The sequence below is a fragment of the Muntiacus reevesi genome, chromosome 20 (assembly GCF_963930625.1).
Source record: "Muntiacus reevesi chromosome 20, mMunRee1.1, whole genome shotgun sequence".
NCBI classification, from domain to species: domain Eukaryota; kingdom Metazoa; phylum Chordata; class Mammalia; order Artiodactyla; family Cervidae; genus Muntiacus; species Muntiacus reevesi.
Genome location: NC_089268.1, coordinates 52,030,526 through 52,057,392, shown reverse-complemented (window position 1 = coordinate 52,057,392; position 26,867 = coordinate 52,030,526). Strand labels below are relative to the sequence as shown.

The 26,867-nt window shown below is 42.0% G+C and overlaps 1 protein-coding gene across 4 annotated transcripts in view; it reads right to left on the bottom strand.

The window, feature by feature from the left end:
- The window catches only part of EXOC2 (exocyst complex component 2), a 120,637-nt gene that overhangs the window by 91,057 nt on the left and 2,713 nt on the right, over nucleotides 1-26,867 (bottom strand). For all 4 annotated transcript variants that reach the window (XM_065913309.1, XM_065913310.1, XM_065913312.1 and 1 more), the window contains exon 2: nucleotides 2,522-2,679. In XM_065913309.1, the coding sequence (XP_065769381.1) occupies nucleotides 2,522-2,639 (118 nt within the window). In that variant the 5' untranslated portion in view covers nucleotides 2,640-2,679. The remainder of the gene's footprint in view (nucleotides 1-2,521; nucleotides 2,680-26,867) is intronic.

Here is a 26,867-nt window from a genome sequence, read left to right as displayed (position 1 = left end):
AAAGGAAATAACAGAATGATAAATATCAGGTCTCAAAGTATTAAAGTTCCTAATATAAGTTCACTGCTGGGGAGCTACCTTACATTAAAACTGAGAAAAGGGAGACTTCAGATATACAGACAAAGTCGTAAGAAGACACCCAGATGAGCAAACACATATGACAGCCACGATGGTCCAAGTTTGAAGGACAGGAACCACAGTAATAGTTGCTCATCTGGTTGTAGCTGTTATCAAGGTTCCTCAGATTTAATATGCTCTGTATTTCAACTAAAAAAAAAAAAAGAATAATCATCATATAATTTAAAACAGATTTAAACAGGTCATTTTAAATGTTATGGAAATTAAGTAAAACCATAAGATCTATTTCTTAAGCATATTCTGCTAAGAAATCTTCATGAAATCTAACATTTTTAAAAAATACCTTGTAGAATTCCAAATAAAGTGTTTTTAAAGTGTTTTACTGTATAGATGTCATCAGTTAAAAATGTTTAAATTATTTAGTAGGTTAAATCTGCTTTTAAAAAAAATGGTTTCTTTGCAATACCTGGACAAGCTGAAAGCTGGACTAGCAGGTTTATAAAAGTCCAAAATACTTAGTCCAGCAGTAATCACACTCCTGAAGCTAGCATGAAATCAGCACCCACACAGGTCTGTAACAGCCCCATGTGGGGGCTCAGGGGCCACCAGTGAAACTGCAGGACAGAACTTCCAGCTAGATGGTCATTTCCAAGAATTCTAGGTATGTTTCCACTTTTATAAAGAACAAATTGGAATGAGTTTTGTCAAGAACCAAGACTACCTTCATGAGGGTAATAAACTTTAAGTTTTATTTACTTAACAATCACAAACTATAGCTAAAGAAAACAACATAAAATGAGACATATTTAAGTAACACTAGTGAAAACAAGAAGCTGGGAAGGGCAAGACTCAATAACTAAACGTGGTACCCAACTCCAGTCAGCTTTCTCCTCTGCGAGGGATTTCTGTGCAGCCAGAAAACAACGTCAACAGAGACAAGCGCCAACTCCTAACCTCTAGTATTTACCCACGTTGCTGTTGTTCAATTGCTAAGTCATGTCTGATTCTCTGCAATCCCATGGACTGTAGCATGCCAGGCTCCCCTGTCTTTCACCATCTCCTGGAGTTTGCTTAAACTTGTGTCCATTGAGTCAGTGATGCTGTCCAACCATCTGGTCTTCTGTTGTCCCCTTCTCCTCCTACCCTCAGTCTTTCCCAGCATCAGGGTCTTTTTCCATTGAGTCGGCTCTTTGCATCAGATGACCAAAGTGCTGGAGCTTCAGCTTCTGCATCAGTCCTTCCAATGAATATTCAGGCTTGGTTTCCTTTAGGACTGACTGGTTTGATCTTCTTGCTGTCCAATGGACTCTGAAGTCTTCTCTAGCAACACAATTTGAAAGCATCGATTCTTTGGTGCTCAGCCTTCTTTACGGTCCAACTCTCACATCCATGCAGGACTACTAGAAAAACCATAGTTTTGAGAATGCAGACCTTTGTTGGCAAAGTGATGTCCCCATTTTTCAATATGCTGTCTAGGTTTGTCATAGTTCTCCTTCCAAGGAGCAAGCATCTTTTAATTTCATACGTGCAGTCACTGTCTGCAGTGATTTTGGAGCCCAAGAAAATAAAATCTGTCACTGCTTCCACTTTTTCCCCTTCTGTTTGAGATGAAGTGATGCGACTGGATGCCATGATCTTAGTTTTTTGAATCTTGAGTTTCAAGCCAGATTTTCCACCCTCTTTCACCCTCATCAAGAGGCTCTGGTTCCTTCATAAATTAAGAAATGAGTCAACAGAATATCTGAATCCAAATAAATTTAAGTGGGAAATCAGAATACATACTCAGAAGCACATACTGAGGTGCCTCCCTTCCTCACCCTGAATGTATCTGCACAACCTCACAGAGTTCACAGCTGACCTCACAATGACACTGATGGTTTGCTCCCTACCCACAGGCGTTAAGTTTACAGACAGCGTGTGGCTGTGTCTGGAGCCCTGGTGATCCCCACCCTGGAGGGCATCTTCGTGTAGACAGGTGGCCTGCAGGTACCCCGTGTGGCCAGGCGGAAAGTACAGGCTCCTCCAGGTAGAGGGAATTTAGACTTGGTTCCAAGAGCCCTAAGGACCAGAAGAGGCTAAGCTGACCTGAACCTGAAGAGGAACACAGACGGCCGTTCGAGGAGAGGGAGCAGAGCTGGGCAGCTGCACTGGCAACCCAGGCAGGATAAGCCAACACTGAGCAGTAAGACAGTGCCCCATGGCTGGGGTCTGTCTCAAGGACCAGGAGAAAGACAACACAGGCAAAAGTTGATAAAATAATGATTTTAACAAAAAATCAGAAAACCAAACAATTCTTTCATTTCCATCCAGATGGCCCTGCACAGACCTCAGGGGTGTTTTTCTGTCACCTTCATTATTTCCAAACAGTGAACTGGCATCTTGCTTCAGCTGCCAACACAAAGATGCCTTTACCATGAACACACAGCATCGGCCCCGCCCTTACCTATGAGGTCAGCTGGCCCAGTGCCCAGGTTTTCTCCTCTAATCGTGACCTTCGTCCACGGGATGCCTTCATTTGGAGAGATGCCTGTCACAAGAGGGGGCTGTCGGGATCGAGACATTGTGCTTGCTGAAGAAACGAGGTCAAGATACAGAAGCAACCTATGAAAAGAAAAGCAAGAGTTAGTGCCGACTGAGGCCAGCATCTACCAGGAATGCCAGAGGCGCACGTGCAGTGCCAAACCCAGCCGTCTTCTTCACACACGGGTGCTGGGGTCCAGCTGCGCGTTAGCCCACTGGCCACACCTCCTGAACGTGAGTGACCCAGGACACGAGCTTGTGCGGGGGCGGGGGGGCGGGCGGGAAGCAGGCATATGGACTTCCACATCCACAGGAAAGACAGACTGAGGCCTCCTGAGCTCCACCTCTGCCCCCCAGGTACATGCTGGAAGCGCCTCAAGGAGGATGTTCTAATCTAAACAGATTCATAAAAGTTAAAGAACATCTCCATTCTCATAGGTGTATGGAATTTCATTTTGTTTTTGTATTAGACTTAGCATAGCAACTTTTAAATGTGTTCAGATCAACACAGTGACATTTTCAACACACAGGCAGGAGCAGCGACTTGCCGACTGTCCCAGTGTGGGGCAGCAGAACTGAAGCTCCTGAGGTCAGATGCTCTGCTCTGACTAGTGCTCCGACAGGCTAATTTCACTCCATTTTCAGATACAGACACTGCCGTCAGTAAGAGAGCTCTCCACAGGGCTGCAACTACAATCAAGAAGATAATCCCAGCAAAGCAGCACACCTAGCGCACAGTACATGTGTCCATGCTGGTCACTCAGTCGTGTCCGACTCTTTACAACCCCGTGGACTGTAGCCCGCCAGGCTCTTCTGTCCATGGGATCCTCCAGGCAAGAATACTGGAGTGGGTTGCCATAGCCTCCTCCAGGGGATCTTCCTGACCCAGGGATCGAACCTGGTCTGTCTCCTGCATTGGCAGGCGGGCTCTTTCCCACTTGTGCCACCTCGGAAGCCTAGTAAATGAAGAGAACTCTTAAGTGCTGAAGACTTTACATGTCCCACAAGACGAGGGGGGTGGGCTCAGAGGAAAAGCACTGAGAACTTGCTGGATGCCTGTCTTTTTATGGGGTAATAACTTAGACTGTGACCCCTGCCTTTACCCTGCCATTAGCCAGGTGAGAAGTTCAGTCTCTGATGTGACCAAACAGAAAGGACCAGGACTCAGGGACATCAGGCACAGGGGGAGGAGGGTGCCCACCCTCTAGCCTAACTCCACCCTGTTCGGGCAACAACAGCTACTCTGGAGAAGCTAAGGGGCCCTGAGAAGAGGGAACCAAAGACTCCAACATGGAAGCTCCTCCCAAGAAGGCCTCATGCAGTCACACCACCCAGAGAAAAGCCAGACACAGACCAGTTCTGCCCACGCACAGACGAGACGAACAGCTGTCACAGCCTCGTCCTAAAATACTCAAAGACAGACAGAAACTAAGTTGGTCAGGGAAGATGCGAGAGGTGAAAGATCTAAAAAAAGGCCCAGAGGAAACAGAGATAAGGCTGGTGGTGTGGGCTAAAGTGCTTCCCCCAGACTTGTGCTGAAGTCTGTCTCTGTGTCTCACTGTGCACACTGCTTGTTGAACCCACGGTAGGCAAGGCGCGAGCCAGGAAGCTGGAAGGTGGTGCGAGGAGCTGCAGGAGTTGCAGACACGCTTCTTCTCTCCCGGCTGATGCAGCAGCCGTCAGCAGCAGCCGTGACGTAACTCCACGCGCTTTCCAGGTGGCGCTTATATATGCTTACAGAACGAAAGCAGCCTGTGGCCAAGCGAGCACCTCATGACGCGCACACGCAGTGTGCAGTGCTGTTCGTGATTTCAGCCGTTCAGTCATTATTTACAAAATGTGGGGCGAGCAGGAGAGGCCCTGGGGGACAGAAAGCCTGACCGTGCCATCTTGGATAATCTGCTCTTTCTCTACCAAGTCCTGATGCAGGACCTCAGAGAGTGACTGTGTTTAAGAGTCAGGACTCTAAACACCGTCCTCTTTAGACGAGGTCACAAGGGCGGGCTCTGATCCCACAGGACCAGCGTCCTCACGAGAAGAGGAGTGAGGACCACACAAGGACATAGGGAGAAGGTGGCGCCTCCGGGTCCAGTAGGAAGGCCTCCGGAGAAGCCAGTCCTGTGACACCCTCAATCTTGGACTTCTAGCCTCCAGATCATGAGAAAATAATGTCTGTTGTTTCAGCCTACTGTACTCTGTTATGGCATCCCCAGCAAATGAACACACTGGATAACAGAAAAAAAAAAAAAAAATCACCCTTCAAAAGTACTGTAAACTTTGATCCCAAATTAAGTGTATGCAGAAGAAGAAAACTCTTATGCTTAAAAGAACAAGATGCCATGAAAAGGAATCAATCCAAGAATAAAAGCTCTTGAAATCTTCAAAAGAGGCAAAAGAAACAAGATTTATACTGTCCTGTTAATGTAGGAACTGACTATCAGTTTAACCAAAGTGGTAATAAGGCTGCAAATAAGCAGGTGTGTTTCTGGGAAAAGGGGGAAGGAGTTTTAAACTTCATCCAGAAGCGACCATCAAGACACTGGCAGATTAGTCGCGGCTTTTGGAAACATGGAGGTGGTGCTGGCAGAGAGCTCAGCAAGTCTGGGGTGTGGGGGACAATACGGAGATGACGGGCCTTTGCCTCTGGGTTCTGGTAGGAGACGCAAAACCCAAGGAGTGTCTTCACTTTCCACAAGCCCTAGTACCATTTGTACGTGTTCCTCATGACAGCCCAGTGTCAGGGTTGCCAAACCAGAGAGAGCAACCCTGTGAGTAGAGGGCTGGGCTTCTGAGCCAGATGCCATCAGCTTGTCTCCTCTGGAAAAAGCGAGGGAGCTGGAGACTGGGTTTAATCACACCTGTGTAACTCATTTAACATAATTAAAAGAGCAAACAGCAGCAGCAAAAGGTGTAGGGCTAGAGGACTTTACCATTCATCCAATAAACCAAATATGCAAGCCGAGGTTATCTTGCACTCCCCTCCCTCCCCTCACACACCGTGAATCAAGCAGTCAGAACCTCCTGCAGAGCGCTAGATCAACTGCTTCTCTGCCTAGATACCAAAGCCAGCCATTGCCTACCTGTTCACTCTGTCCCTACTAGCCCTCCCCTGCAATCCACCCTTAGCAAACACCAGAATCAATTCTCCAAATTACAGGTCTAATCATCACTCCTGATTCAAAAACCACCTCCATGACATCCACTGCTCAGTGGTCTCCAGTGCACACAACACCCTCAGCACTTATTAAAACCTGTTGCAATCAGACTTGTCTACCCTGCCGGGCATCCTCATCTTCTCTGTCATCCATCTGACACTAACTACACTAGCCCACTCACTTCTTATGAACTACCAAGTTCTTTTATGCCTTCCTGATTTCATTTACCTTATTTCAACTAAATGGAACGTCTTTCCAAGTTTGTTAAATCCTTACCAATATTTTAAAGTCAAGTTTAAATGTTACTGTCTCGCTGTGTCATCTTCCAACTACGCCAATTATCTCGCTGTTCTCACTGTTCACTGAACCCAGGGTAGGCAAGGTGCACGGAGAAGATGGAAGAAAACCTGAGAAGCTGTAGGAACTGCCGACACGTTTATTCTCTCTTGACTGGCGCAGCAGCCGTAATGCAGCCGCGAGGGATTTTCAGGTGGAGCTCATAAGCTTACAGAACAAAAGTAGCCCGTGGTCCAGTGCACATGTGCGGTGCGACATCAAGACGTACATGTGCAGTGCCATGAGTGATCTCAGTGGTTACATAACCATGCATTTACAAAACAAGGGGCGAGAGCGAGGGCTACGGGGCAACAGAGCCTGACCACCACCCTCTTGGCTGACTGGCTCTCTCCCTCAGGTTACTTTCTCTAAAAAGTCTCCCGGATCCCTCCTTCCACAGAGCTTCATCCTGCTGTGAAACAGAACTGAAATTAAAATACCTCTGGACTCAAAAAAAAAAAAAAAAAAAAAGCATGTGCATGTGCACACACACACAGACACATACAAAACATAAACAACTAGAACAGACATTTCAGTTTACTCCCAATTTTCTAAATCCATTTTGAAGGCATTTACAGAGGATCATAATCTTACTTCTGGCATCCTCAAAGTTTGTCCAAGTAAAACAAAGTGGTGTCTGGTAATAATAGGTAATTATCTGGGCCACAATGGACAGTCATGAATCACAAGCACAAAATCTATTTTCTTATTTATGACTGGAAAAGTACAGCTCTATTCCAGACACACACATCAAAGGCAGCTGAAAATCCAGTGTTCATTACATTGGTTCATATGCAAAAATTAAATGGCATTCCCTTACCATGATGCGTCATCTACGTATCTTCAAGCATGGACAAACTATTACCTCAGGCAGATCAGTAGCCATTTAACTTACAAATATAAGAGTATCTGCTTTCTACATTCCAACATCCACAATGTACATGACAGTACCCACTCACAAGGTATGCACTCCGTAATTATCTATTGCATGAATCCTGGAAGATATCTCTTTTCAACCCACCCCCAATTAGAACCATCTTGCATTACAGATAATGTTTTTATATTTAAAATCAGAAATACATGAAATACATTACTATCATTCTCAAGAAGGACTAAGACTCAAGAAAACATCATTTAGTTTATGAACATTTTCAGTTTCATAACTCATGCTAAATTAACAAGGATATTTTTAAAGGAAAACTTTCATCGATAGTTGTCATTAAGCGCCTACGGATTTTCCTCACAAGGATTTTAGAAACGTGATAAAGCAAGTCTGAAATTCTGTCCTAAGATCTTTCTTATATAAATACACTGAACAGAGGTTAACAAAAGTCTGACTTTGCTGTCATAACCCTCATTTTTTAATTAAAACAATATCTAGCCTTTACAATATACAGCCATATAAGAGTGAAAGAGGTAAGGAATAAAAAGTGAACCTATCTAAAATTACACACCACAAGCTAATTTTATCTTTTGAAAGCAGAATGACAGAGGCAGGAGGTAAAGGAGCTATTATTACTCATGTAGGGAAAATTATTACAGATACAGAATAAGCCATTTTTAAGGCAATATCCTTACCCAAGCACACTAATAATAAAGGATTCAGTGACACAAATTGACAAATGATAAAGGCTGACAGAACTGGAGCAGAACTTCACACACACACACACACACACACACACACACACACACACACACACAGAGGCATGGGCAGAGGAGTCACACACACACACACACACACACAGAGGCATGGGCAGAGGAGTCACACACACACACACACACACACACACACACACACACACACAGAGGCATGGGCAGAGGAGTCACACACACACACACACACACACACACACACACAGAGGCATGGGCAGAGGAGTCACACACACACACACACACACACACACACACACACACACACACACACAGAGGCATGGGCAGAGGAGTCACACACACACACACACACACACACACACACACACACACACACGGGCAGAGGAGACACACACACACACACACACACACACACACACACACACACACACACACACACACACACACACACACACAGGCATGGGCAGAGGAGTCACAAATCATTACACACTGGCTCTTAGCCTTAGCTCCACACTTAAAACCTGTTAGGTACCAAACAGGGTTATAGGTTTGCTAAAAAGGAATCATACAAAAATCTGCTGTGTTGCTAAACAGAATGTAGTTTCTAAACATTTTTAGTTTCACAACTCATGCCAAATTAACAAGGGTATTTTTAAAGGAAAGCTTTAATCTATAGTGGTCATTAAGTGCCTAGAAAGAAAATAACCCCATTTAAAATAACACCAAAAAGAATAAAATGCTTAGGAAAAAGCTTAACCGAGGAGGTGAAAGGCCAATATTCTGAAAACTATAAAACATTCATGAAGGAAACTGAAGATGATACAAAGAAATGGAAAGATATCCCATGTTCATGAACTGAACGAAATAATTTTATCAAAATGTCTGTACTATCCATATCAATATACAGATTTAAAGCCATTCCTATCAAATTCCTATCCATGACATTTTTCATAGAACTAGAACAAACAATAATAAAATGTGTATGGAACCACAAAAGACTTCATATAGTCAAAGCACTCTTGAGAAAGCACAGAGATGGAAGAATCACGCTCCAACTTGAGACTGTACTACAAAGTGACAATACTAGCATAAAAACAGATACACATGTCAACAGAACAGAACAGAGGGCCCAGAAATATACAGTTATTCATGACACAGGAGGCAAGACTACACAATGGGAAAGACTGCCACTTCAGTAAATGGTGTTGAGAAAACTGGACAACTACATGCAAACAAACAAAATTACATTTTCTCACACCATAAACAAAAATTCAAAATGGATTAAAGACCTATATGTAAGAAAACACAAGAATTGCACTCTTTCACATTGATTTTAGCAGTGTTTTTTTTTTGTCTCTGTCTTCTCAGCAAGGGAAACAAAAGCAAAAATACACACATGGAGCTACATCAAACCAAAAAGCTCTTGCAAAGCAAAGGAAACCATCATCAAAACAAATGTGTAACCTACTGAACATAAGATGTTTGCAAATAATATGTCTAATATGGGTTAATACACAGAATATATTTACACAACTTAATATCAAACCAACAACCGGAATAAAAACTGGGGAGAGGACTCAAACAGGCATTTCCCCAAAGAAGACATGCAGATGTGAAGAGGCACGTGGAAAGATGCTCAACATCACCAATCGAGTGCAAATCAATGCCACAACGAGATGTCACCTCACATCTGTCAAAATGGCTATCCTCAAACAGAGGAGAAGTGAGTGTTGGCCAGGATGTGAAGAATCCTCATGCACTGGGTTGGTGGGAATCTAAGTTGGTGCTGCCACTACGGAAAACAGTATAGAGGTTCCTAAAAAAAAAAAAAAAAAAAAAAAAAACCACTAAAAATGACTACCATATGATTCAGAAAGTCCACTCTGGGTATATATACGAAGAAAACAAAAACAATAATTCAAAAAGATACACGAACCTTGCCAAACTTTATGGCAGCTTTATTTACAATAGCTAAGATATGGAAACAATCCAAGTATCCATCAACAGATGAGCAGATATACAAGATGCAGGGTGTGTGTGTGTGTGTAGATATACACACATGTACACACAGACACACACACATTCACACACAATGGAACATTACTCAGCTGTTAGGCAGAATAAAGTCTGCCATTTGCAACAGCATGAATGAATGGACCCATAGGGTATCATGTTTAGTGAAAAAAGTCAGACAAACAAAGACAAATACTGTATCTTTTCACTTGTATGTGCATGCTAAGGTACTTTAGTCGTGTCCGACTCTTTACAACCCCATGGACTGTAGTCCACCAGGTCTGCTGTCCATGGGATTCTCCAGGCAAGAATACTGGAGTGGGCCGCCATGCCCTTTTCCAGGGTATCTTCCCAACCCAGGAATCGAACCCACATCTCTTATGTCTCCTGTACTGGCACACGAATTCTTTACCAGTCTTGCACCCGGGAAACCCTGACTTATAAGTAGGATTTAACAAAGAAAGCAAATGAATGAAAGCTACAAAACAGAAACAAACTCACAGATACGGACATCAAACCAGTGGTCACCAGCAGTGAGGGGGGGATGGGATGAGTCTTATCAGGGATGGAGAGGAAGAGGTACGAACTACTACATATAAATCACAAGGATGCAATGTACAGAACAGGAAACACAGAACTATCTTATAATAATGTTACATGGAGTACAATCTATAAATACTGAATCACTATGTTGTACACCTGAAACTAATACAATCAGTTCAGTAGCTCAGTCGTGTCCAACTCTTTGCAACCCCATGACCTGCAGCACACCAGGCCTCCCTGTCCTTCACCAACTCCTGGAGTTTACTCAAGACTCATGTCCATTGAATCAGTGTGCCATCCAACCATCTCATCCTCTGTCGTCCCCTTCTCCTCCCACCTTCAATCTTTCCCAGCATCAGGGTCTTTTCAAATGAGTCAGTTCTTCACATCAGGTGGCCAAAGTATTAGTTTCAGTTTCAGCATCAGTCCTTCCAATGAATATTCAGGACTGATTTCCTTTAGGGTGGACTGATTTGATCTCCTTGCAGTCCAAGGGACTCTCAAGAGTCTTCTCCAACACCACAGCTTAAAAGCATCAATTCTTCGGCACGCATCTTTCTTTATAGTCCAACTCACATCCATTCATGACTACTGGAAAAACCACAGCTTTGACTATATGGACCTTTGTTGGTAGAGTAATGTCTCTGCCTTTTAATAAGCTGTCTAGGTTGATCATAATTTTTCTTCCAAGAAGCAAGCGTCTTTTAATTTCATGGCTACAGTCACCATCTGCAGTGATTTTGGAGAACCCCAAAATAAAGTCTCTCACTGTTTCCACTGTTTCCCCATCGATGTGCCATGAAGTGATGGGACTGGATGCCATGACCTTTGTTTTCAGAATGTTGAGCTTTAAGTCACCTTTTTCATTCTCTTCTTTCACTTTCAAGAGGCTCTTTAGTTCTTCTTCGCTTTCTGCCATAGGGGTGGTATCATCTGCATATATGAGGTTATTTATATTTCTCCTGGCAATCTTGATTCCAGCTTGTGCTTCACCTAGCCCAGAGTTTTTCATGATGTACTCTGCATGTAAGTTAAATAAGTAGGGTGATAATATACAGCCTTGACGTACTCCTTTCCCTATTTGGAACCGGTCTGTTGCTCCATGTCCAGTTCTAACTGTTGCTCCCTGACCTGCATACAGATTTCTCAAGAGGCATCTCATACAATACTATAAGTCAATTATTTGTTGCTGTTTAGTTGCTGAGTCATGTCTGACTCTTGTGACCCCATGGACTGTAGCCTGCCAGGCTCCTCTATTCTTGCCTGGGATTTCCCAGGCACTGGAGTGGTCTGCCATTTCCTTCTCCAGGGGATCTTCCTAAACTGTGTCTCCTGCATCGGCAGGCAGGTTCTTTACCATTCAGCCACCAGGGAAGCCCAAGTCAACTATATTCAACTTAAAAATTTTGGAAATTTTAAAAAGCAATAATTCTGACATGTCTCCAGACTCATGTTAATTTACCAAGATTTCAACTACCTGAACCTGAATGGGAATAAACAGGACTAAGAGGACCCATATGGGAATTAACAGACAATTCTCTCATTTCTTTTTATGGTGTTGATATGTTTACACTGAAAAACAACGTACACTTAAGAGTGATTTTTTTTTCAGTAATGGAATAAAAAAGTCACTGTATCTTATAAATTGCTAGTCTAGTTCTTAGCGAATTATAGTCAGTGGGACAGTAAAAACTACACTGAAACATTTCTGGATATAAGGAAGCACTATAACACTACATTCGGTCAATGGTTTATTCTGTAGATACAATGAAAGTTAGAGCCTAAGTGTTTCTTTGCTTCTCAGCCCTGTTTCTCTAAAACAAAGAACTGGAAGAAGCTGAAATAAATTCTAAACTTGATGCCTTTCTTTTTTTAATGTGAAGTACTGGTTTACCACAGAGTTATCATTTTGTGGCAAATAAATTCCTTCCTACCTATAAGAACAAAGGACATCACACAAGAACAATAAGGGTATCTTCAAAAAGGTTTCAGACTTGTCATTTAAATTTTATCTTTTCAGGTAAGTAATAGATCACATGGTAATCTAGATATATTTTAATAAACCAAAAATATTCCAAGCTATAGGTCTCTGAATGAAGCTTTGATAGAACCACCTCAAAAACTGAACATCTATTAACAGTTCGGAGACCTGGGCTCTGAGCTGGGTTCTGGCACTGATGACTAAAAGCCCTGGGTTACTTTCATGTGCTCTCAGTTTTCTCATCTGTATAAAAGGTGGTTGAATGAGATTACTCTGAAGGTCACTTTTTAGCTCTTGATTCTATGAAAGTCTTACTAATTAGGACAAAGGTTTTAAATTCAATTACTAATATAAGACTATAGAAACTGGCTTTCTTAGCTTTTAACAATTAAACTATAATAAAAGCATGTTGTTAGTCATTTAAAAATCCTTGGACTTATTATAAAACATTTTTATATATCAGAAGAATCTGAGTTTTTAAGATCTTATATTTCAATGTTAGGGTATTTGATAGCTTAACTGTCCCTTTCATTTCTGAACGTTATATTGCAAAGACTCCAAAGTTATCTTTGCAATATAACTTTACTGTCTAGGCTGCAAAGCTTTCACAGATACTTCTAGAAATAAATTATTAACAGTAGACCATTACAATGGGCTTCCCTGGAGGTTCAGGCAGTAGAGAGCCCACCTGCTGTTGCAGGAGTCATGAGAAATGCAAGACGCCAGTACAGCCCCCGGGCTGGGGAGACGCCCTGGAGAAAGACCTAACAACTCACTCCAGTACTCCTGCCTGGGGAACTCCGGGGACGGAGGAGCCTGGCAGGCCACAGTCCCCGGGGCTGCAAAAGAGCAGGACTCAACTTAGCAAATGAACAACAACAAACCACAGTAACAGTTACCACAGATTAAAATATACAATTATTCATTTTTAAAAACAAACCACAGGTTTTTTTTCATTTCCCCAGTTTCATTAAAGAAGAAACAGAGGATAAAAACCATATGATTATCTCAATAGATGCAGAGAAAGCCTTTGACAAAATTCAACACTCATTTATGATTAAAACTCTCCAGAAAGCAGGAATAGAAGGAACATACCTCAACATAATAAAAGCTATATATGACAAACCCACAGCAAGCATCACCCTCAATGGTGAAAAATTGAAAGCATTTCCTCTGAAATCAGGAACAAGACAAGGATGCCCACTCTCACCACTGCTATTCAACATAGTGTTGAGAGTTTTGGCCACAGCAATCAGAGCAGAAAAAGAAGTAAAAGGAATCCAGATAGGAAAAGAAGAAGTGAAACTCCCGCTGTTTGCAGATGACATTATCCTCTACATAGAAAACCCTAAAGACTCTTCCAGAAAATTACTAGAGCTAATCAATGAATATAGTAAAGTTGCAGGATATAAAATTAACACACAGAAATCTCTTGCATTCCTATATACTAACAATGAAAAAACAGAACGAGAAATTAAGGAAACAATACCATTCACCATTGCAAGAAAAAGAATAAAATACTTAGGAGTATATCTACCTAAAGAAACAAAAGACCTATACATAGAAAACTATAAAACACTGATGAAAGAAATCAAAGAGGACACAAACAGATGGAGAAACATACCGTGTTCGTGAATTGAAAGAATTGATATTATCAAAATGGCTATTCTACCCAAAGCAATCTATAGATTCAATGCAATCCCTATCAAGCTACCAACGGTATTTTTCACAGAACTAGAACAAATAATTTCACAATTTGTATGGAAATACAAAAAACCTCGAATAGCCAAAGTAATCTTGAGAAAGAAGAATGGAACTGGAGGAATCAACCTGCCTGACTTCAGACTCTACTACAAAGCCACAGTCATCAAGACAGTATGGTACTGGCACAAAGACAGAAATATAGATCAATGGAACAGAATAGAAAGCCCAGAGATAAATCCACGAACCTATGGACACCTTATCTTTGACAAAGGAGGCAAGGATATACAATGGAAAAAAAAAAACCTCTTTAACAAGTGGTGCTGGGAAAACTGGTCAACCACTTGTAAAAGAATGAAACTAGAACACTTTCTAACACCATACACAAAAATAAACTCAAAATGGATTAAAGATCTAAATGTAAGACCAGAAACTATAAAAGTCCTAGAGGAGAACATAGGCAAAACACTCTCCGACATAAATCACAGCAAGATCTTCTATGACCCACCTCCCAGAACATTGGAAATAAAAGCAAAACTAAACAAATGGGACCTAATGAAACTTCAAAGCTTTTGCACAACAAAGGAAACTATAAGTAAGCTGAAAAGACAGCCCTCAGATTGGGAGAAAATAATAGCAAATGAGGAAACAGACAAAGGATTAATCTCAAAAGTATACAAGCAACTCCTGAAGCTCAATTCCAGAAAAATAAATGACCCAATCAAAAAATGGGCCAAAGAACTAAACAGACATTTCTCCAAAGAAGACATACAGATGGCTAACAAACACATGAAAAGATGCTCAACATCACTCATTATCAGAGAAATGCAAATCAAAACCACAATGAGGTACCATTACACGCCAGTCAGGATGGCTGCTATCCAAAAGTCTACAAGCAATAAATGCTGGAGAGGGTGTGGAGAAAAGGGAACCCTCTTACACTGTTGGTGGGAATGCAAACTAGTACAGCCACTATGGAAAACAGTGTGGAGATTTCTTAAAAAACTGGAAATAGAACTGCCATATGACCCAGCAATCCCACTTCTGGGCATACACACTGAGGAAACCAGATCTGAAAGAGACATGTGCACCCAATGTTCATCGCAGCACTGTTTATAATAGCCAGGACATGGAAGCAACCTAGATGCCCATCAGCAGATGAATGGATAAGGAAGCTGTGGTACATATACACCATGGAATATTACTCAGCCGTTAAAAAGAATACATTTGAATCAGTTCTAATGAGATGGATGAAACTGGAGTCCATCATACAGAGTGAAGTAAGCCAGAAAGACAAAGAACATTACAGCATACTAACACATATATATGGAATTTAGAAAGATGGTAACGATAACCCTATATGCAAAACAGAAAAAGAGACACAGAAGTACAGAACAGACTTTTCAACTCTGTGGGAGAAGGTGAGGGTGGGATGTTTCGAAAGAACAACATGTATATTATCTATGGTGAAACAGATCACCAGCCCAGGTGGGATGCATGAGTCAAGTGCTCGGGCCTGGTGCACTGGGAAGACCCAGAGGAGTCGGGTGGAGAGGGAGGTGGAAGGGGGGATCGGGATGGGGAATACGTGTAACTCTATGGCTGATTCACATCAATGTATGACAAAACCCACTGGAAAAAAAAAAAAAAGAAACAGAGGAAGAGATGAACAGACAGAGGGAAGGAAGGATAGGGGATGTAACATTTAGGTAAAAAGAGAGAATTTAATTATAGCTTAGAAATTCTCATTTAATTAATAAACCAAAGGAAAATGTGGAAAAGATACTAGAAACAAGCATGATATGTCATTTCTGTGTGACGGCACAATAAAAAAAAAATACAGATCTTATAATTTTCTGTGTTAAAGATCTGTTTTGCATTTTTTATCTTTCATTTAAGGTCTACAAAAATTCAAGGAATTTTAAAGCATTAAAAGTAGTTTTTAAAACAATCTTCACAAACAGCTTTGAAAATATTCACCAAGCACCTGAGTATAACTCAGAAATCAGAAAGTAAACAGCTTCACAAAGCTTAAACTTTAACTCTGAAATGGTTGTGCATTATTAATTTTAAGACACTACTTTTGAAAACAACTGTTTAATTGTCCTATATTATAACCTGCAGAGAATCAGAATCTATTCAAAACCAGAACAGACTGCAGGAGCCAGGCTTTATGGGACTTGCCTAGGTCTTGTGTTTCTGTGTCTTTTCAAAACACCAGGAATGGAATTCAGAAATTAGCAAATAAAATAAATTAACAAAGTATTTTATCACCAAATCTAGTAGGAAATTATTCATTACTGATGGAAATAAGAGTTGTGGGAATTTACTGAGTATGCAAAAATAAAGGCTGCCAAGTTAGTGCTTATTGCGTAAGTTATTAACAAACGAACATTCAAAGTCAAAGAATATGAACAAGATTCATAACTCCCCTCTTCACAAGATTTTAACTCACTGTACTAGCCTTTTATGATCTATTCTTCCTCTTCCTAAAATAATAAAGCAATAAGAATTATTTTCTAAATGGAATCCTGGGATACATGTGGGGAAAACAAGGGAATTTGGTTTACATAAATTACCCATAAAAACATCTTGCTCCACATCAACTTGACTGTTTCTTTGAATCCTTGTGTGAATAAGCGGCACTGGGCCCCAGCTCTGCCCACCACGGGCCAACACCAGCTTTGGGATCTCCTGGAGCCTGCACCCAGCCATGTCAGTCACGGGCCTCACCCAACGGTTGGCTGGCATCAGCTCAAGGACCCCCAGGATCCTGCAGAAGACACTCAGGAACGTGTTCTACCCACCAGTGAGCTCACTGGGTCCAGTCTCCGCCCATGTCTGTAAATACAAACCTATACTAGTTTCAGGCTCCTTAGTGTTCCACTGTATGGATACGGAATCAAAGTGGCAGTCAGACGGCTTCTGATTATACCATAACAACGAACACTTGACCACAAAAGATTTTTGAACATTTACCCAGCTATTAATATTTTCTTTCAAAACATTCAAAGAGGGATTGCTGGCCAAAGGATGTAACATGAACACCAAACTGGCCTGTAGGCTATCAGCACATCCTCCCACCAGCAACAGTGGGCGTCAGCAACCTGTTTAATCTGCAGCTATCAGACAGGCAAAACAAAACCAATAGCTTCAACTTGCACTGTGTGTGATCCCAGTTTTCATTACCTTTGCATCTTTTTATTAGGTTTAATTTCCTTAATTATAAAACCTCTAATGAGAATGTTCACTCTCTGTCCACATTGTCCGAATCTTCCCAGTTATTACTGTTTTTCACATTGCTTATGGTGTTCTTGAGGGCTTCCCAGGTGGTGCAGTGATAAAGAATCTACCTGCCAAGCAGGAGACGCAGGTTCGATCAATCCCTAGGTCAGGAAGATCCCCTGGAGAAGGGAATGGCAACCCACTCCAGTATTCTTGCCTGGGAAATCCCATGGACAGAGGAGCTACATACAGTCCATGAGGTCGAAAAAGAGTCAGGTATGACTTGGCAACTAAACAATAACAACAGAGCTCTTGGCCCTCCAGAAATTTTTAGTCTTTTAACATCAAGCCTACTGACCTTTTCTTTGCTACCCTACAGTCACACATTCAAAGTCAAGTCCTGGTATTTTAATGCTGTTTTACCTTTAAGATTATTTAACTCATTTGGAATCCATTTGGAGTACTGCGAATAGCTGGCTGACCACAATACCATCTCACCAAATAACCCAGTTTCCTCCACTGATCTGAAATGCCACTTTTATCACTGACAAAAGTTCTCATTTTGAGTCTGTTTCTGGACCATCTTTCACCCTACTGATTTAACCTGCACCGATGACATAATTTTACGTTATAATCAATTGTCTGATAGTACGATTAATCTTTAACAAGTTATCTTAACCACAACACACAGGTACTGGTCGAGATGAATTCTAAAATATTTTATTTCATTGTAAAACTAATCCTACTAGGATTTGGATGGGGAGTATCACCACCCTGAAACACTTTATCATTTTTTCGTCTCTGTCTACTGACTAAAATTCACGTAGAGAAGGGGTTTTGTCTGCCCCATATACTGCTGTACCCCCAGAATGCAGAACAGAGTGTCATACAATGAATGCTTAACACATACTTGTTAAATGAACAAATGTATCAGTTACACATAATTTCTGGGTAATTTCAGAACAGTTAAAATATCTCCAACATTGAATCTTCCCACATACTCATTTTTTTTTATGACCGTCAAGAAACTACTCAGCTCTGTTCACAGGAAAGTTCATGGAATTAATCTGAAACCACCTTACTGAGTCTTTCTCAACGGAGACCATTTCCCAAAAGGCTTTTTATGTTTTCTCTGCAGAAAATCTTACTGCCTTCAAACACTGTAACAGCTCGGGCTCTTACTCATCAATCTTTGCATCATTTATTTCCATTGCTTTACTGTACTTGCTGTAAAGTCTCAAACAGTGCCAACCATGGTATTCGCAAGCAGACCGACCACAGCAGGCAGGCCTCAAGAGCACTGCTTCTCCACCTATCTTACCACCCCAGTAGAAGCCTTTTTATTTAGGTCTTTTTCCTAACCACCCCAGAGAAATTTTAACATCACAAATACACCATAAAACCTGCATTATGTACTGCATCTATGCCTATCTGCACATTATACACAAAGATTTAAGAATTTTTGGTCCCTTCAAGAGCTAATTCTCAGTTACTGCACCGGTTGAGAATACATGCTCTAGCATTTTACCACTAAGATGTCTGCTACTGATATTATGTGGTTACACTGCAGAAAATCTTTGTTCTTATTTACTGAAAGTTAATTTTTTTAATTAGAAATGAATTTTATCAAATACTTTTTCAGCATCAAGATCATTTTTTTACTTATTAATACAATGAACTGAAATAATTTCCTTATTAATGAATTATGTATGTTCTAAGAATAAGCATACTTGGTTCAGTTTTGTTAGTCCTTTAGGCATTCCTGGATTTGATTTGCTAATTTAGGAGTTCTGCATCTTCAATCTCATTAACAATTAGTCAGAAACTACCTTCTCTTTTATTCCATTGCCTGTCTGTGGTAGTATCAGGAAGCATGCAGCAGTTTACAAGTATCATCGAGAACTTACTGTATCCAGAGTGCTATGTTGGCTTACAGAAAGAACCTGAAGTTTTCATATTTGTCATCTTATACATAGTATAGGAATTTTCTATTCCTTGTAAGTTCCTGTTACTAGCCTATAAAACCATCTCATTGTAGTATCACATTGGGTATAATTACTGGGTGTGATTTGGGTATTATTTGGGTATGATTATTTCCTTCATGATTATGAAAGTGAAAGTCGTTCATTTGTGTCTGACTCTTTGCGACCCCATGGACTACACAGTCCATGGACTTCTCCAGGCCAGAATACAGGAGTGGGTAGCCTTACTCAGCCGTTAAAAAGAATTCATTTGAATCAGTTCTAATGAGATGGATGAAACTGGAGCCCATTATACAGAGTGAGGTGAGCCAGAAAGATAAAGAACATTACAGTATACTAACACATATATACGGAATTTAGAAAGATGGTAACGATGGCCCTATATGCAGGGCAGAAGAAGAGACGCAGAAGTACAGAACAGACTTTTGAACTCTGTGGGAGAAGGGGAGGGTGGGATGTTTCAAAAGAACAGCATGTATATTATCTGTGGTGAAACAGACCACCAGCCCAGGTGGGAGCCATGAGTCAAGTGCTTGGGCCTGTTGGGCTGGGAAGATCCAGAGGAATCGGGTGGAGAGGGAGGTGGGATGGGAGACCGGGATGGGGAATTCGTGTAACTCTATGGCTGATTCACATCAATGTATGACAAAACCCACTGAAAAATAAATTTAGTAAAAAGGCAAAAAAAAAAAAAAATAAAACGAACAGGAGTGGGTAGCCTTTCCCTTCTCCGGGGGGATGTTCCCAACCCAGGGATCAAACCCAGGTCTTCTGCATTGCAGGCGGATTCTTTACCAGTTGAGCCATAAGGGAAGCCCTAACCCTAACCATGATTCTGGGTCTGTAGTTTATAAATCGTGATGATTCTGGGTTTACAGGTTTATAAATCTTAAGACGATTTTAGTGTATTTTTCAGAAAGTTAGTTATTTTGTTCTGATTTTCAAGTTGAATATCATACTACTTTCTCCCATAGCTATGACTTTATTATGTTTTTCATTGCCTTGAGTATCTATAATCTCTTCATGGCTAGACTCATCAATACTTTGTTTTAACGACCTTTTATAACAACAGTCCTGATGTAAGCCATACATTCTATCTTCTTTTTCAGGAGCAAGCTTACTAATTCATTTCTGACAACTTCAACGTGTCAATTCCTCTTCCTTGTATTTTATTTTGCTTTTCTATCTGTCTGGACTGAACACTTAGTTAATTTGTTCTAATCCAATATAATTCTCACTCTTGATCCCCCACAGGTAAGGCTTTTTTCCCCTGGCTTACTTCAAGATGCTTTCTTTGTTATTTTCTGCGGTTTAAATATGACATGGTCAGATGCAGATTTTCTAGCACTGATCCTGCACGGTCTTCTCCAAGCCTCCTGGATCTGCACATTGCTGTCCAGTGTTAACACTGGAAGAGTCTCAGTCACTATTGTTTCACGTCATTCCACAGAGAGGCCCTAATGCACAGGAGACTCACCCACCTGCTGCCTAGACCCCGCTCCCTGTGTTCATCCCTCCACCCCTCCACCCTGTCCCCTAAACTGTACATGAATAAGAAAACAACGACAATAACAACAACGAAAATCCTTTAAAGTAGTTTCTAACAGTAGTTCCTTAGGAGGTCACAGCGAGAAACAGGCCAACAGGAGCTGGAGATAATCCACAGTGGTTTTCTCACTGTTTTGGTTGCAAGACCCCTTAAACCCTTTTTTAAGAAGAGAGGGGTACCCCCCCCAAAGGGCCTTTGGTTTATGTAAGCGATAGCAATTAATATTTACTTTATTAGAAATCAAAACCTGTAGGATGCTTCAGGGCTTCCCAGGTGGTGCCAGTGGTAAAGAACCTGCCTGCCAGTGCAGAAGACTAAGAGATGTGGGTTCAGTCCCTAGGTTGGGAAGAGCCCCTGGAGAAGAAAACAGCAAGCCATTACAGTATTCTTGCCTGGAGAATCCCATGGACAGAGGAGCCTAGCAGTCTACAGTCCATGGGCTGCAAAGAGTCGGACATGACGGAGCACACACACAACATAGGATGCTTAAGTGGCTTTTTTACTTCTAGTGTGAAAAACTGTAAAAAAATTTATCCTTTAAAAAGCTCATAATGTCTATACTCTAACTCCTTTTCTTTAAGCTCTCTAAGTGATTGGTCCAACTTTGCCAACAAAGGTCCGTCTAGTCAAAGTTATGGTTTTTCCAGTAGTCATATATGGATATGACAGTTGGACTATAAAGAAAGCTGAGCGCTGAAGAATTGATGCTTTTGAACTGTGGTATTGGAGAAAACTCTTGAGAGTCCCTCGGACTGTAAGGAGATCCAACCAGTCTATGCTGAAGGAAATCAGTCCTGAATATTCATTGGAAGGACTGATGCTGAAGCTGAAACTCCAATACTTTGGGCACCCGATGTGAAGAATTGACTCATTGGAAAAGACCCTGATGCTGGGTCTTTGAAAGCAGGAGGAGAAGGCGATGACAGAGGATGAGATGATTGAATGGCATCACCAACTCAATGCACATGAGTCTGAGCTAAACTCCAGGAGTTGGTGATGGATAGAGAGGCCTGGCGTGCTGCAGTCCATGGGGTTGCAGAGTCGGACACGACTGGGCGACTGAACTGAACTGAAGTGATTGGTCTCAAAGTGATGCCACGAATTAGCTGACAGGGTGATACTCTAAATGTTCTGAAAAGAATGCAAGACCAAGAGAACACTTAAACAAAGGGGTTAAAAAAAAAAATACATGCACGCACGCGCGCGCGCACACATATATTTAGCTATATATTTGTCATTTCAGAATACTTACTGCCAGAAAATTTTTCTATAAATTTTAAATCATTATAAATATTTTTATATATACATATTATAGGTACTTATATAACTTTTATAATACATATATTTAGCAACTAAATACATAAATTTAACGACTAAACAACCAAAAATACCTATACACACACATACATGGATGTAGGTGTGTATACACATAAAGCTTCCACGGGACAGCTTCCTGAGCAGATGTTCAGAGAAGCTGCAGTCTGCACAGCAAGCGACCTCCCTGGACAAGACCCTATTGAGAAGAAAGAGCAAAACCGGCCCGCTGGCAGCAGCACAGCACAGGGGGCCCCCAGCAGAGCCTCCAGGGAGCCCCAGCAGAGCCTCCAGGGAGCCCCCAGCAGAGCCTCCAGGGACAGGGGAGCCTGGCCCTGACCTGGGAGGCCTGGCATCCCCAGGAGTGACGCCAGGCCAGCACCACAGCCCCTCCTGCCCCCTGGGGCCACAGCAGACCTGCAGGTCCAGATGCAGGAAACAGGCCGGCCACCTCAGCCAGCTGTGTTTGAAAAGTATCAGCTTCCTCAAAGAGGGCCTAGAAAGTCCTAGAAAAGGGCCCCAAAGCTGGCAAGAAGTGACTGACTCTTGTTTCCTGCAATCAACTAAACGGAAATTCAAGCGCTGAGCTAGTAATTTATATAAGCACTTTCAACTTTTGCAAATAAAAAGATATAATTCCTTTAAAAATAATAATTAGATAATCTATACACTGATAAATGTTACTATATAGTTTATATATTTATTGATTTTAGGATGTACAGAAAAAGTTTAGCATTCTAAAATGTTGAACAGTTTGACTAGTAATGGTAAGACATCAGAGATTAGCTTGTCCACAGTCACAGGTAGAGAGCAGCAGAGCTGAGATTCAAAACCAGGCCTCAGGGCCATGTTGTTCGATTCTCCGTGTGATTTTTTAAAATTTTTATTATGGAAATTTTCAACATACGTAAAAGAAGAGAGCCCAGCATAAGGAACCTCCACATTCCCGTTTTGTCCGTTTTCAACCACATCTCCTCCTCAATATACGTTTATGCTGTGTTCAGTGAGCACTTTAAAGCCAATCCCAGGTACACCGTCTCACCCACAAACACTTCCATGTGTGACTCTGTAAAGGGATACGCTAACTGTGCTTAAGAATTCCTGGGAGCATTAGGGTATCACTATCACCACAAACAAAGAACCCCTCAGAGAAGGACACCAGAGAGAATACAGGATGACGGCACTTAAAAAAAAAAGCTTCTGACATGGCTAACTTCTAAAATCTTCTAATTGTGGCTCAGATGGTATAGAATCCGCCTGCAATGCGGGAGACTTGGGTTTGATCCCTGGGTTGGAAAGATCCCCTGGAGAAGGGAATGACTACCTGCTCCAGTATTCTGGCCTAGAGAATCCCATGGACTGTGTAGTCCATGGGGTCACAAAGAGTCAGACACGACTGGGCGCCTTTCATTTTCAAGGCCAGTATGGAAAGTGAGCAAGGGACAGGAGGGAGGCTTTCCCTCTCAGATCATTTACAGAAGCCCAGGGTTAACATCAGCAGGAAAGCAGAACAACCAGCCACCTACATGAGCTCCTCTGGCAAGTGTCAGTGGCCTCCCGAAAGGCATTGGCCACACTAACTCCATCCCAGCAAGACTGCTGGGAAGACGGGAAGAGGAAGAAGTCAAAAGTGAAAAACCCAATACCATCAACAGTCTACATGTGCTCAATTAAATCACAAGACACTTAACCTTCTCTGCGAGAATGTTCGGAAGGAGAGAGGAATGCAATCGAGAAACTACTGCTAAATTATTTACAATGAAAAAATTAGGGGAAAAAGATATTGTCCTAAATTTATATTACTGCACAAAAACAAAGTTTCATTTGTCCCACGGTGACATGGGCTTAGCACAAACGCTTCCATATGGGGCCTGTTATCTTTTTTTGATAGTCTTGACTTGTGGAATCTTTACTATGAGTAAGTCAATATGACTGTTAACAAATATAACTACAGTAAACGGGTATGCCGAAATCAATGTAGATTTTCAAAAAAGGTCTCGGAATCAACTGTCGGTTTGAATTAGTAACTTTTATTGAAATTGTTCAACATGACAGAATGTCACTTAACTCCCAGATTCCTTTACATGAGCAGAGCTGGATTAATTTGACCCAAATTTTACATAATAGCTTTCCCAATTTCTAAAAATGCATCAACTTTGTCGCCTACCTTAAAACTTCTGCTTTAACTGCCTAACCCTACCTCAAAAAGAAACTTCCCCAAGGCCACCAATCTTGACACAGTGAAAGCAAAATCCCGCCGCACTCAGCAGCGCCGTCACTTCTGAACCGGGGGATCAAACGGGGAGACGCCTCCGGAGGAGGCTGCAGCCCAGCTGTGAGGGATGAAGCTGCTGCTGCGGAGCCGGCTTAGGAGGAACTCTGGGCACAGTCCCGGCATCTGAAGTAACGTAAACAGTCGTGCTCCCTCCCATCCAGCCTGTTAGCAGCCTCGCGGCTGAGGGAGACCACACACTCGGACCACACAGCGCCAGCTCAACTCGCACGCAACGTCCACCAGCTGTCATGGGGTGGGGGACGGGGGAGAGGGAAGAGGGGGGGGGGCGGGGACGGAGAGGGAGGGGAGCCGGGCGGGGCGGGGAAGGGGCCGTCCACCCTGTGCCACTCCGGAGGGAGGGAGGGGAGGGGAGGGGAGGGGAGATGGGCAAGGGGCGGGGGCGGCGCATAGCCTCCGAGAAGTGAGGAGGTTTCCTGAGAAAACAAGCCGCCAGGCCCGGTGTGGCCTTGACCTGCACTCCCCTAACCAATTTAGTAGCTGATGAAGGATTAACAAAGCATCCATTTAACATCAATTAACCTCCTGTCCATCACAGGTCAAAAGAGAAAATTACCATTATACAAGCCTTTCATTAAGATAAAGACAGATACGTTTTCTTATAATCTATAATAAATACTTAAATAAGGGCACACATTCTTTTAGATTTATATTACCGTTGATTTTAACCCGCATGCCTCTTTTCCTTTAATGAAGCACACAACACGAATGTGAAGTGTTTCTACAACAGAGGTCAGAAAATTTTAATTCTATACTTTTTCCGTATTTCACTGTGGCACAATCTTTAATTTTCCAAAAGACTTACTGGTAGAATAAAAGACAGTAAATGGTTTTTTACATAACTTCAGACTAGATGTACATAGAAAAAAATAACAAGTAGTGACATTAAAGGAGAAAAAGCAGAAAATGTAAGCCGAAAAATAGGATTAAAAGGATTTAAATCAATTTAAAAGGATTAAATTTTTTCTTTAACTATTTAGTATGGAAGAATTTTTATGAATAGCAGATAAGAAATGTGAACAAAACAAGGGATCAGGTGGTCTTTCCCAGTCAGGTACTGAAACAGAGAAGGGGGCAGGGCACAAACTTTAGAAGAGAGGCACAGCTGAGGATGCAACATAAACATCCGGTCCCATCACTTCATGGCAAAGAGATGGGGAAAAAATGGAAACAGGGACAGATTTTATTTTCATGGATTCCAAAATCACTGCAAACAGTGACTGCACCCATGAAATTAAAAGATGCCTGATCCTTGGAAGAAAAACTATGAAAAACCCAGACGGTGCTTTAAAAAGCAGAGACTTCACTTTGCGGACAAAAGTCCACATAGTCAAAGCTATGGTTTTTCCAGTAGTCCTATGTGGATGTGAGAGTTGGACCATAAAGAAGGCTGAGTGCCAAAGAACTGATGCTTATGAACTGTGGAGTTGGAGAAGACTCTTTAAGAGGAGAGCAAGGAGATCAAACCAGTCAATCGTAAAGGAAATAAACCTGAATATTCACTGGAAGGACTGATGCTGAAGCTCCAGTAATTTGGCCACCTGATGCGAAGAGCCAACTCATTGGAAAAGACCCTGATGCTGGAAAAGATTGAGGGCAGGAGTTCTCGAGAAGGGGACGACAGAGGATGCGATCGGTGGATGCTATCGACAACTCAATGTACATGAGTTTGAGCAAACTCTGGGAGATAGTGAAGGACAGGGAGGGCTGGCGTGCTGGAGTCCATGGGGTCGCGAAGAGTTGGACACAACTGAGCGACTGAACAACAATACAACAAAAGTTAACATCACACACCTGCTGCCAAATCACAGCACTTTACAAGTGGATATGGTCCTAAACAATTCACAGAAGCTTACAGACGAAACTAAAGGCCAACCTTGCCAGAAACAGACCATTGGCAAGAGGCAGAGGGCCAGCTCTTCAGGGTTGCAGGACTCCTGAGAGCTACCCTGCGGCAGGCACACCCCAGACTGGGCTGAGGACCTACACTGTGCAGCTTACATTCGAACTACGATCCAGGCTTCCTGAGACCCACTGTCCACCATCCTTTCCATACTGACACCAAGCTGTAAGGGGGAAAGAGCAAGCAGAAGGAACCACTAACACCAAAACCAAAACTTAAGGCAAACTGTATAGTCTGCCCCAGTCTTAAATGCCACCAACAGTATTAAAGGATGTTAATGAAGCTTTTGAACAAACCCAGTACAATTTTCCAGAAAAAAAAACAACACATATACAGGCTTATTAAGTCAGTTCCAAACTCCTCTGCCTGAACTCCAGGCATTCCATAATCTAAAATGCACTCACATCTCAGCCCTGGGCCTCTGTTCCTAGTAAGCCAGCCAGACATTCACATGCCTTCTCTCCAGAGGGCCACATCCTCCCCCACTAAAGTCTGATTTCCATGAAGCCTTCCCAATTCCTCCAACCCCAAAACATCCTCTCCCCTCTCCGAATTCCTATTATATTTACACTGAGTATTGCAGCTTAGTTCTTGGCTATTTAATGGAGAAGACAAAAATATCCCCTTATGAATCCAGACCACTTTTATTGCTAACATGTGTCA